At 39.6% G+C, this 11,171-nt stretch overlaps 1 protein-coding gene across 1 annotated transcript; it reads right to left on the minus strand.

Annotated features, from left to right (window-relative positions):
- Nucleotides 1–2,171: 2,171 nt before the first annotated feature.
- On the minus strand, nt 2,172–3,608 carry PTH (parathyroid hormone). The gene is made up of 2 exons (XM_039725200.1): nt 3,523–3,608; nt 2,172–2,433 (listed from the first exon to the last, which is right to left on the minus strand). Exons 1-2 carry the CDS (start codon nt 3,606–3,608, stop codon nt 2,172–2,174), a joined length of 348 nt encoding a protein of 115 aa, XP_039581134.1.
- Nucleotides 3,609–11,171: the final 7,563 nt, after the last annotated feature.

The raw sequence follows: 11,171 nt of genomic DNA on the forward strand, positions 1-11,171 counted from the left end.
GTAGTTGTATAAATATAACATCTTATTTCTAATGGCCATTACCTAGCACTAATCTGCCACTCTGTTGTCTCTAGTCCAGAGCAGCACCTTCAAGTTGACACCAGAAACCTGGGTTGGGACTAAAGCACCTCCTCCAAACTCCTCCAAGTAATGCTGTAAGTGTACAGAGAGTTTAGGTATTTCTGTAATCATCATTCATATGTTGGATAGCTGAAGATTGGGAGGAATTGTTGTTTGCAGAATAGAATTTCTTTGTTTAGATCCAAATGAAACCGGTTATGATTTTGGCACTTGAAGATAATAGTTTTTGAATGTGTCATTATTGCAAGGGCACATAAATAGATTTGTGCTAGGCAAACACTTTTTGTTTAACCACCATTGTGATTTTGTATGCAGGAAGAATGGAAGGAAAAATAAAAATTACTCTCATCATTACTTTTGTGCTTATTTTGCTGTCAGAAAATTAAATTACTTAATAGTCTTAACCCAAATGCTAAATTATATCCAAACAGTCACAGGCCAGTCAGTTTTTATGCTTTGAAATAATGTCCAAGAGCTTTTGGTCCACTTTATTTGGTAATATATAAGTGAGACATAGGTACAAAAAATGCAATCTTATTTCTTGAAGATAGCACAGATGCCTGATTAAAGAATAAATAGAAAGTGCACCTTCAGGCCTCGCTCCTCCAACCAGACAGTTGGCACAGAGCCCTTGTGCCATCTGCTCCCAGCATCGGGGCCTTTGCATGGCTGCAGGGGTGGCCCAGAGGAGGAGCTGCAGGTCTCTGCTCACAGACACGTCTCTAGCCCTCAGCAGGCTGCATCTGTATTTGTGGGGGATTAGGGGGGGTTTGTGAGGGTGTGCCAGACATCAAACAAGCAAATAAGAGCCAGCCTGGGAACATCCACTTGCGCTCAGAGCAGCAATTGGGCACTGCCAGTGACAGTGTGGAGGCACCCACCAGTGCCCAGTGTTCCTGCTGGGAAAGCCTTCTCATTCATCAGAAGTGACTGGGGCTCCCGAGCACACGTGTGCGTACACCATGCAAAGTCATTTTGTATCTGCTGCTTTTTAAAGTCATTGCCGTAATTGATTTTTCCCTATGCGATTCTTTCTGAGTCCTGCTTGGGGTTTGAATGCATTCCAGCTAATGGTTCCTCTCCCAGCTTGATTTCTGCATGTTAATGGTTCTCCTTCTGGATGTCTGGGAAACTGAGATCCCAATTCTATAATAAATTGGTTAGGGAAATGAGTAATTTTATTCAGGAGCGCCACTGGTCTCACAAAAAAATTACACATGAGGCCTAACACAACATATAGAAGTTCAGAGACAGTTTCTAGAGAAAACGAGGGACAAAAAGTATATATCACAAGATTTTTGTTTCAGTTGTAATTGTTTGGTGTAGAATCATTTCCCAGTTCTATAGTTAGGGCTGTGCTTACATATGTGCTACCAAATCTGCTCCCACTGTTTCTGCAGTTAATTAGAGGGTTTCATCTTTTGGAGGAGGAGAAGGTAATCAAACCTTCCCTTCATTTCTGTATTTTGCAAAATTCTTTCAGAATTTGTTTTAATTTTATCCTTTTGTACTTTAATCTTAAGCTTTGCCTTCCTATCCTATTTCTTTTCTGTTTGCAGTCTTTAATCCTAAATTGTTGTCATGCAGCTTTTGCTATGTAATTAATGTTCATCTGATTTTAGGCCTTCTTCTGAAAATAGATGTAGGTTTAATTTATGTATTTCCATTAGTACAAAGTTAAACAAAGTTTAACCCTAGGCCCTTTTCTGGAGACAGGCTCCCTTGCATTTATTCCTTCCTGGTTAACAGTACAAGCAGGCCTGGTGATGACACACAAATACTGCCCGTGTAAGAGTGGTAGAACTGGCCTTAAATGGTTTTCCAGCTTTCTTACTGATTTGCATTTATTTTTCCTTTTATGCTGGCAATTTATGAAATACATCAGCCAAAACGTACCCAGCAGTGGTCCTGGGTAGACTGTAAATACATTTATTATTTGGTTGTGAAATGTCTCACTCAGCGGGGCTACAGCCTTGAACAGAGCCTTTAATCCTTAGTGCAGCTGGGATAAACATGAATGAAATGCCCTACTTGATCAATGCTACACAGACACGTGCTCACGTGGACAGACACAGCGCTCTGGCTGCTCACTACGGCTTGGTTTTGAAGAGGACATCCATGTAAGCCTTGTCCAGATCCATGGATTTCTTCTGCGCCGCTGCGCGCAGGTGCTCCGGGAGCAGCCTGCGGCCCAGCACGACGTCGTCCTTGCTGCGAGGCCTCTGGGTGCGCGCGTCCTCCAGGGCACTGTGCACGTCCTGCAGCTTCATCTGCAGCCAGTCCTGCCTCTCCACCGTGTGCCGGTGCTCGCCCAGGTTGTGCATCAGCTGCATCTCGCTCACAGACCTCCTCCTGCAGCAAAGAAAAGCAAAGACACCGGCCCACGAGAGCCCTGCTTGGGTTGCAGAACTTGGCTCAAAGGCCCAGCTTTGGGAACTTTTGTAAGGAATCACAACATGTAGCTGTAGGAGCTGCCTGGCTGATCTGTAAGGCACAGAATGACATCTGGAGAAGAGAGGGATGGAGTAATTACATGAGCTCTGAACAGAGAGAGACATGGTTCTCCCAGGAAAATACTGGAAAGCTGTGTAGAAGATGTGGGAAACTTGGACAAAAGAATTCAAACAGTTATTGTGTCTCTTTCTGTAATTGTTGTTTATGGTTCTCCAGAGTGTGCTATTCATACTTCACCAATAATGTGAGAGAAGATTCCTAAAGGCCAGTCAGGCCTTAGGTCCACCACTGTTTCTATAAGAACTGTGGATTTCTAATAATAAAGTGTCTTTTCATGCCTTCTGATGATGGAGTCTCTGTACCACCTTTGGCTGTCCCTGATACCACTTCAGTGCTGGAGGGAGAGTGGAAGGTGCCTTGTTATTGGTAATGGATATGTCAGTGAGAAGGCATCACAAGTGGAAAGTCAGTTTTTTGACAATATTTTTCCTATAATTTAGTTCAGCCATTTTAAAGGAGCTTAGGGCTTTATAATATTAGGTAAGGGATCAATGAAACTGTGGCATTTATTTAGTGGTAGTTTTCTGTGTTCACTAGAGCTAAGGAAGCATGGTTCCCTGTGGATTTGTGTTTCAGATGTTCAGTAACATTCTGGCAGATGTTAATGTCTAAGTGTGAGTTACAGCTAGATTCTTACAGTACAAAAGATGTTCACCTGTGTAGACCTCCAAGACACGGAGCTTATCCAATCTGAATAATGAGAGAAGACTTACATGATTTTTATCCCTCTACTCAGCTGCCTATTTTCAAAAAATGTATATACACTCAGAGTGTCTGAGATCTCTAGAGCTGTTCCTAGAGGACAGAGAGTTGCCAGCTTGGCCAGGGGGGTCAAAAGCAGGGACAGAACTCACACACACATGCACAGGCAAAGCACCACGTTCTCAGGAGCAGCAAAAGCCAGCCAGTGTGAGATAATGTACTTACACCATTGGTCTTCCCTCAGAGGTTGTAAAAAAGCACATGGCACATAAAATGATCGCAGCCTGGGCCAGGTTTCTTATAGAAGTCATTCTGTCTGCAAAGGTAGAAATGAATACACGTAAAGTCTGTAATTCAAGTTATTTCTGTTTGTTCCAAAGTAATTTAAATTAGAAAAAAAAAGTTGAGAAACATCAGACAAGAGTTTTTGAAAAATCTTTTTTGTGAAACAGGTTACAGCAAGGAATGCAAATGAAGGATTTATTTCTAATACTTATTTTGTGACCAACTTATTGTTACTTCCTGGGCAACTCCATGAATTTTGGTCATTTAACTGCCCTACATCATCATCATCATCATCATCATCATCATCATCTAGGTACCTATCTCTTGCATAACTGGGTGAAAAGCACCATGTTCTTCCAATATTGTTATTATTATTGTCATCATCATCATCATCATCATCATCATTATTACTTTGTAGCCTTCAAGTCCAGTGAAATACTTGTGTATAACTATTCAAATGAAAAAATGTTATAGAATAAAACTTTCTTTATTTCTCTCTTTTGCATATTCTTTAGAATGAGGAGGCTGACACTTTCCCTGACAATTTTTCATAGAGGCATAAGTGTGCTGAATCATCCCAGCCCCTATTGAGTTACAGAAGAAAAATCAAAATTAAGCCCCTCATTTCATCAGGGATAATCCTGCATTTCCTGTATGAATTCCCCTCTGATATTTACATCATCATCAGAACTGCCATTTGGAATATATTTAAAAAATATTTACCACTGATGATGCTACAACAGGTAAAAACAACCTGGTTCCATTACAAGTTCTAGTCTGGATTTTCAGTACTGGCAGGCAGAAAAGGCATCTTTTTGTTACCACCTAAGAAATTTGATGCAGAGTAACTGAAACTGAAGAGATATAAAACTCCACAATGCCTTTTTGTTTTTTGCAATAGTTTCTGCAGCTTTGCTCTAGCTCAGAAAAGCATTTATAACATCATCTCTCACATGACAGTATCAATGAGGTCCTGGCAGTCCATCTACCCCAGGATTATAAATTCAGGACTTGAATTCACTTCAAGATATTTCTTGTTCACTGTCTCTGACTTTTCCATTTCACAAATTTAGTTCAGATAACAAAACAGTTTGATCTTACTAATATTCACTTATTTTATAAGATAGTCTGAAAAGAAACCAACACAGAAATGGGTAAACAATCAACAATAAAAAAATTTAATAAGTCTTCCAGAGAACTTGGAAAAAAGAAAAGTATACTTACCAGATAGAAAGTTAAAGAGATTTCTGGCTTGGGTATGTCAGCAGATGACTGTCTCTTGATGTCAAGTATATTTAAAGACCACTGAATTGGTTTAGTGGACCCCCTAAAAGTAACTTTAAAATAGAGCTTCTAAGTAACTTGGAAGCCCTTTTATTGTCTCAGTTGATGTCACTGTCACACACACCCTCCTGACCCTCATGTACCCACCCTCAGATGCTTTCGTTGATTTGACATTTCATTTACAGGGTAAAGAGGCCTCTACAGAAAGGCAGTCCTGGGAAACTGGGAGGAAGCTTTAATTTTAAATTCAGAATTGTGCCCAAGACAACGTGACCTCTGAAGCTGTTGGAAGGATTTGCAAAGAAATATTTGAGTTATTAATTACTAAATGCAGGCAGGTAAAACTTAAATGAGACAGTAAGTGATCCACAAGTGAGAGATTACAACTAAATATTTTTACAAAATACTGAAAAAATAATACTTATAATACTAATGGGAAATAAGAATAGTCACTCCAGGTCAGATATAAATTTACTTTATTTATAAATTTACTTATATTTGCTAGTAAGGAGGAGAAGCCCCAAGAATGATAGGGGATCAAGTTTTTAATGAGAAACCAGTGCCACTGAAAATTGTTGAAATGGTGTTACACCCTCACTGCTCTGTTTGACCTGTATCTGTGAATAGCCCTGAATATCCCAAATGTGCTAAGTGGAATGAAGGCATTTGAAACAGCTGAGATAAAAATTAGGACTTTATAAATTTTGGGAAAGAAATATGGAATTCTGCCTGCTTTCTAAAATGTGAAATCAGCAGTATTTCCCATATGCATGAAGAAAGATTATTTCTGCTGCAAGATATTTTTTCCTGTGTTAGATGCTTCTTCTGACTTCCAGTGTATTTCTCCCCAAAAAACCCAAGCAAGCATCCACAAACAAAAAACAGTTTTCATTTGCATGTTGTAACCAGAATTTGTAAGATATTATTGCTTTTACCATGAATGCTTTTTGCTTATGTTATGGTCTTGTTGTATCTCATAAAGAGTTGTAAAATTACATGGGGAAGGGGAGGGAAGAACCAGAAATTCCAAAAAGCTCTAGAGATCTCATGGTTCCCTCAGTCTACAGATTAGTGAGCAAAGTGAGAATTAATGAAGCAATTCACTTGAACAAGTCCAGGAAAACAGAGTAAAAACAGCTTCCAGCATTATATTGTCAGCTGGCAATATCCTTCCTTCAATTGCAGCATACAGGGGTTCATGGGAATATGCTTTATTAGGAGATTTGGATCTCCTGGAAACACAGAATATTAATCTAAAGGCTAAAACATGACTAAAATATTACCAAAGGATACTCTTAGGCATAATGTGACTAAAAATGTACAGTGGAATGGCATAACAGGTATGGATTTTGAAGTCTCCACACAGTTGGTAATGGAAAACTCTCTTTTTTAGATTTTACTGTAACATAGGCAAAACCTTTAATGAAACTCTCAAGGTAATTTTTTAACAGAGGCCTGGCATTGATATGGAACCTTTAGCATGTGACAGCAAAGGCTGAAGTAAAGGACAAGTGCTAAAAAATTGTGTCATTTTTATTCAAAGGTAAGGATGGGTGGTACCTAAAATTTCAAACAAAGATGGCTTAACTTGATACCTTGAAAAAGATGCAGTTCATTTCAGGAGAGTGAATTCACAAAAATAAAAATATTCAGTATGTACCCATTATTTGTAAACAAATAGATCCTGTGATGGTAATTAAAGAAATTTTTCATGGCAGCTCAAAATGGGCATATGCAGGAAAAATAACTTACTTGATTTGGATTTTGATTATTCTCCCTCATATCCAGAAATTATGATATTTGAAAATACAGCTGCTAATAAGTTATCCAGTGTCATCCCTGTTTGCTAAACTTGGCATGCCAAATGTGGGAATGACAGATAATGACCAAGTGAATGCAGGTTTTTTACCAGATACTGTAATTGTTTGCACTTTTGTTTGGACACAGTAATGAGGGGATGAAAATGGTATTGAGCTCTTTAAATGTTTCAGTCAGAGGATGATTTGTGTTCAGATTAAAATTTTCCCCTGTCTTAATAATCCCTTTAAAAATTCAGATCTCTTTTGGGCACTACTGAACTGATCCCAGGAAACCAGGGCTAACATCTGCTGAACTGCTGTTCAGTAAGAGACTTAAAACTACCCAAATTCAGAGACACTGCCATAAAAAAGAAACAACAGATAGCAAAATTAAATATTATCTATTCAACTGAAAGGTATTTCATGATATTTTGTAGGTATAGAACTGTGCACATAAATACAAAGGCAATGTATGGATGAAAGAACCTGCAGGTTCTTAGGAATTCTTTGTGCCTAGAAATGAGACCTGACCTATGCAAGACAATTTTTGCTCCTCTTGGAATAAGAAGAGGGAAAACACAGTGGATTCTGAGTGTCCATATTCTGAATGCAGCAGGCTAAGAATGAGCCTGTGAGTGCAGAGATCAGTGGGTACAAGTGAACAGAGCAGCCAGGGGAATATAAACCAATAAATGTTCCAGGTACCCGCCAGACAAAGGCAACTGATTCAGAAACTGGCTGCAAACTCTTGGTGTAGATGTTGCAGTATCAATACTGACATTTCTTCTCCTTTGGAAGATGACAAAGGGAGCATGGGCACCTTTTTAGGCAGAAATACAAAAATATTTCAAAGATTTTAGTTCACATGTGTGACTATTTCTTCATGAACAACAGCAAACTTTCTCAGGCTAGATCTAAGCTTGAGTAGGGTGTTCTACCTTCACATAAACTCACAGAATGCTCTATGGACATGAGGCAATATGATAATACATTCTCAAAAGTTTATTACAGGAAAGGCTTCTCCATGCCACGGGGCATTACAGACACCAGGCAGGGGCATGACACTTCTGGGATGAGGGAGAGGCCTGAAAACCCAAAGGCGCTGGAACTGCAGTGTGGGAGGGAAGAGCTGACCACAGTCTTTTCCTCCGACAAGAATTTTTCTTGATCAGCCAGCAACCTACCCTTCCCTGACCTTCCCTTATAGATTGTACAGATACCTGAACCAATTGGGCATGAAGAAATCCGTGTTGCTTTGCTTGCAGCTGCTGTGCCACTGACGTTCAGTTTGTGCCATTGGATGTAATCAGACTCCAGGGCTGAAAACAAGGGGAAAGCAATGAGACAGATTTTACAGCCAGGTAGGTGAACAACGACCATATTGCAAGAATCCTGAATTATTTTAAAACTTTTTTTTCCTATTCATTTTGTCACGGGAAAATAGTATACCACATCTTGAAATTAAACCCATCCTGAGGTACACCAGTGGAATATGGTTAAAGGACACAAAACTTTCTAGAATTCTACTGTTCAGTGACTAAAGCACATTTTCAAAAATTAGTGATGTAATCTGGTGTATTAATATTCCTACAGAATTCTCCATTCTTTAGATTTCAGGTTTCAATGCTGCAGAGAGATTCCTGCAGTGCTATTTCCAAGAGCAGGCTTTTCCCACACTGCCTGTTCCAGAGGGTAGCTCCAGATAAAATGCTTTCTAACTGCAGCTATGGCTTAAAGAATATTAGTAGGTCATTGAGCAGGAGAGCAAAGTAATTGATGACACACTGGATGATTGGTGAGGCAACTTTCTAAATGTGTTCAAGGAATGTTTCTGCCTTGACACAATGAAGAGCCAAAGTGACAGTCCGTAAACTCGTTAGGACTTCATTTGATTGACAAGATTTGTGGCTTTTCAAATACCACAGCAGCATGCCTGGTAATTTATGTAAGCAATGTTGGGCATCCTCAGGTGGGTTTTGGGTTCACGCAGCCAGATGAAGCTTCAAGCCCATGACAGCTTCCAACTGGATAAAAAACAGCACAAGGATTTCTCAAAAGATGACGTGTCACAGTTCTAGTTTGTGTCCATTCTTCATAAAATTTGGTCTCAGCAGCTACTCCCAAATGCATTTGGACATAATTGCTCACCAGTATGTCTATTCTCCAGTTACATAAAATCCTTCACTTGAGAATCACAGTATTCCCAAACCTCCCTGTTTTCTTTCTGATGAAAGTATATACTGATAATGCTTTTTTTTCTAGGCTGTGGACATTGAGACAAAGATGGATTAATTGCAACATCACTGAGAGAAAGATCAGAGAGAGAACAGAAGCTGGTAGATTCTAGTCCAAATCACCTGACTTTAAGTTCACTTACCTGGGGAGATGGACTGAGCACTGTCATGATAACTGTGACCCAGATTATTTCTGGAGTTAAATAATTCAGTGGAACACATGCAATGAATGGACACTTCCTTTTGCCCTCAGTGTAACTCAGCCATGTCCAGTTTATCCCAGAATTTCCCTATTGACCTCTGATGGGCATGGCAGGCTTTGCTGGTGGGATCAGGAATGCACGAGTGCTCGCTCTCTGCATGCCACCCTGCAGGATGGCTGCCTAGAATGTCACACAGCATTACAGGGCTCTTTTGAAGAGCAGATGGAGGCTCCTGCTTACCTCATCTCTCTCTCATGAGAAGAATGTGAAGCTTGGTGAAGCAGCCCAGAGCAGCCTGGAGGAATGCTAAAATGGCTGTCAAGGGAAGCCATGGAGGAGAGCTACCCCTGAGTCTCTACATATTTCACTGATCAGTAACAAAAATGCTGTTGTGCATCCTGATCAATAAGAACAGCCATAGTTAGTTTCAACAAGTATGTATTGGCACATTTTTAAAGTTCTATTAGTGAATTGTACACTAAATATGTAAGTATTTATGGAACTGTCAGTGAAAGTCCAGGTTTTGATTTGGATTTTAGAGTTCTGGTAAGTTATTTTACAGTCAGCAATCAATAACTATTAGCCCTCATGACACTGAAACACCCTGCTGTCAATGCTCTGCTGAATGCAGTGCTATAATGAGCAATTCAGTACTTTATGACCTTTTCCAGTAGACAGGAAGCTGGTACAGTACTCAAAGCTGCTGTTGGATCATTGGATTTTAGGGATAATACCAAACTGGATTATGCACATGCATAGTCACACACATCTATATACAGGCCAGAATATCTCTGGGCCCTTGCTGGCTCTGAGTGCTTTGTGCAGGCCTGAGCTCCCTTCCAGCACCACGCAGGGCACTCGGAGCTCTAATGAGGGCTCAGGTTCTTCTGTGTCACCCCTGAAACCACCATGGCATCCCTGACAAGCCACACAAGACAGCACTTCTTGTAAAGTAATCCCAGAGGGAAATGCATCTAATATTGAAATGGGATGAGTCTGAAATCCATTCCCATTCCTTGGCCAGTCTCAAGCACTTCGCTCAAAACTTCAGGATTCAGGAAGTAAAAATCTGTAAAAATTCTTCTTAAGTAAAAACCTGCACACAAAATGCATGCATGTTATATAAAATCAACATCAATATTGAAATGGGATGAGTCTGAAATCCACTCCCATTCCTTGGCCAGTCTCAAGCACTTCGCTCAAAACTTCAGGATTCAGGAAGTAAAAATCTGTAAAAATTCTTCTTAAGTAAAAACCTGCACACACAATCACTTACATGCACATTCTATAAAATCAACATTTAAAAAGCATTTAGGACATCTGCTAAAAAAGGTTTGAATAGTTAAATATTAGGAACAGCAGGTACCTGCAAGTGTCAGGTTTGACCTACCAAAACTAGTGTGAGAATGATTGTGCCAGCTCTGCATAAAAGAACCATGAAGACTCAGGATGAAACGCAGAAGGACAGCAGGTTTTATGCAGGTAGCCATGTATTTTTCTATCCTTTCTCCTGAAAAGATAGCTCAAGTTCATATTCCCCTATTTTTGCAGCCACTGCAGATGAGCAGATAGCACCCAAGCAAGCAGTCTGGAGCCTGATGAAATCTCATGGGAATGACGAGTGCAATTCACGAAAGGAGGATGACATTTCAGACCTTTCCTGCAATCCACTGACTATCCTGAAAAAATCTTAGTCCACGGGCTGCTGAAAAACTCATAAACATACAGAACTATCATAAATCACTGTTTGGGTTTTAAAGAAAATACTGTGCTATGTAAACGTGCGAGGAGATGCAGACCCTCTAATAATGGTGATATTAAGAATGAAAAATATCTTGTATTTAATGCAAAGCTTTTCATGATTTGAGCTATAAATTGCAGCAAATGAAATGTTTTATGTTATATATTAAGGACCTTGTCCCAGAAATAAACATCTTGAAATTAAAGCTTCTAGGTGAATACTTATCAAAAATTAAACACAGATATATATGTTGACCTGAAGTTTCATAATGATAATCTATTAATGTACTTCTACACATATTTATATTATTTGCTAGAGGGATAACACA

The sequence above is a fragment of the Passer montanus genome, unplaced genomic scaffold (assembly GCF_014805655.1).
Source record: "Passer montanus isolate IOZ18808 unplaced genomic scaffold, ASM1480565v1 scaffold54, whole genome shotgun sequence".
Lineage (NCBI taxonomy): Eukaryota > Metazoa > Chordata > Aves > Passeriformes > Passeridae > Passer > Passer montanus.

What these genes read in the sequence shown, in the direction of transcription:
- PTH (XM_039725200.1), bottom strand. Translation starts at nt 3,608, where the DNA reads ATGACTTCTATAAGAAACCTGGCCCAGGCTGCGATCATTTTATGTGCC. An exon ending in TCTGAGGGAAGACCAATGGT is followed by an intron (nt 2,434 to 3,522) that starts GTAAGTACATTA and finishes TCTTTGCTGCAG; the next exon opens with GAGGAGGTCTGTGAGCGAGA.